General features: G+C 57.3%; 1 protein-coding gene across 1 annotated transcript in view; it reads left to right on the plus strand.

Annotated features, from left to right (window-relative positions):
• LOC140341167 (eukaryotic translation initiation factor 4 gamma 3-like) overlaps positions 1 to 1,020 on the plus strand; it is a 25,948-nt gene that overhangs the window by 6,547 nt on the left and 18,381 nt on the right. Inside the window, exon 6 of the mRNA XM_072426718.1 lies at positions 105 to 867. Within this exon, the coding sequence (XP_072282819.1) occupies positions 105 to 867 (763 nt within the window). The remainder of the gene's footprint in view (positions 1 to 104; positions 868 to 1,020) is intronic.

Consider the following 1,020-nt stretch of genomic DNA (forward strand, 5'->3'; position numbering starts at 1 on the left):
TGCCTGAGGGGAGGGATGACAATATTGTTCAATGTTTCTCCCGCTCTGTTCATATTTTTGTCTTCTGTATGTTTTTATTTTACTAATCCATTTCTTCTCCCCCCCACCGCCACACAGAGGAGAAGCCAAAATTGGATCCCGTGTTGAAATCATCTCCTTCCGCCCCTGTGCGTGCAGAGCCAACCGCCCCTGGAAAATGTCCTACACCGGAGCCGATCCCAGAACCCGCAGCCCCGGAAGTGGGATCAGAGCACCTCCTGCCGCCTGGAATACTGCCCGGTGTGGCCGCAGCTCCCGTGGTTGTGGCCGCCTGTCACCTGGGAGACACAAGTGAAGGTGACAGCACCGTGGAGGAGTGTGCATCTCCTGATGTGGCCATTACAGAGGACGCTGAGGAGGAGCTATGCACGGAACCGCTGGGGCCAAACGTAGCTGCTGAGACCCCGGTGACCGCTCAGGAAATGAATGGCATAAGCTATGAACACTCGGCCACGGACAGCGATGTGGGTGAGCAAACGATGTCGGGGGAAGACAGTTCGCTGGATGTGCCAGAGTTGATACCGGCGCCCCCCGTGGATACAAGTGTACATTGCACTTCTCCAATTGTGCCTCAAACATCTCCTCTACAGCCAGAAACGCCCCCCCCTCCTCTCATCTCTGCTGCTCAATGTACAATGAAGACCTCCTCTCCTGCCGCTGTTCTTCCGTCTGTGGCATTGGACCACGTGGACGAGCAGGAGGATGGCAGTACATCCAGCTTGGATGGGGCAGTGGATTCTGAGAATACGAGGCTGGCGGATACTGAGCCTGAACCGGAGCCGAGTGCGACATTTCTCGGCTTCACCTCAAGAAAGAGCCCAGTGGAAGGTAAGTGTCCGCACAGCTTGTAAAACCTTTCAGCCCTATGTCCTGCAGATTAGGAATTGTGTGCCCGGCCTGCCCGTACGCCCCGTCTGTGAGGGTGTGCCCGGCCTGCCCGTACGCCCCGTCTGTGAGGGTGTGCCCGGCCTGCCCGTACGC

This window comes from Pyxicephalus adspersus, chromosome 11 (assembly GCF_032062135.1).
Source record: "Pyxicephalus adspersus chromosome 11, UCB_Pads_2.0, whole genome shotgun sequence".
Lineage (NCBI taxonomy): Eukaryota > Metazoa > Chordata > Amphibia > Anura > Pyxicephalidae > Pyxicephalus > Pyxicephalus adspersus.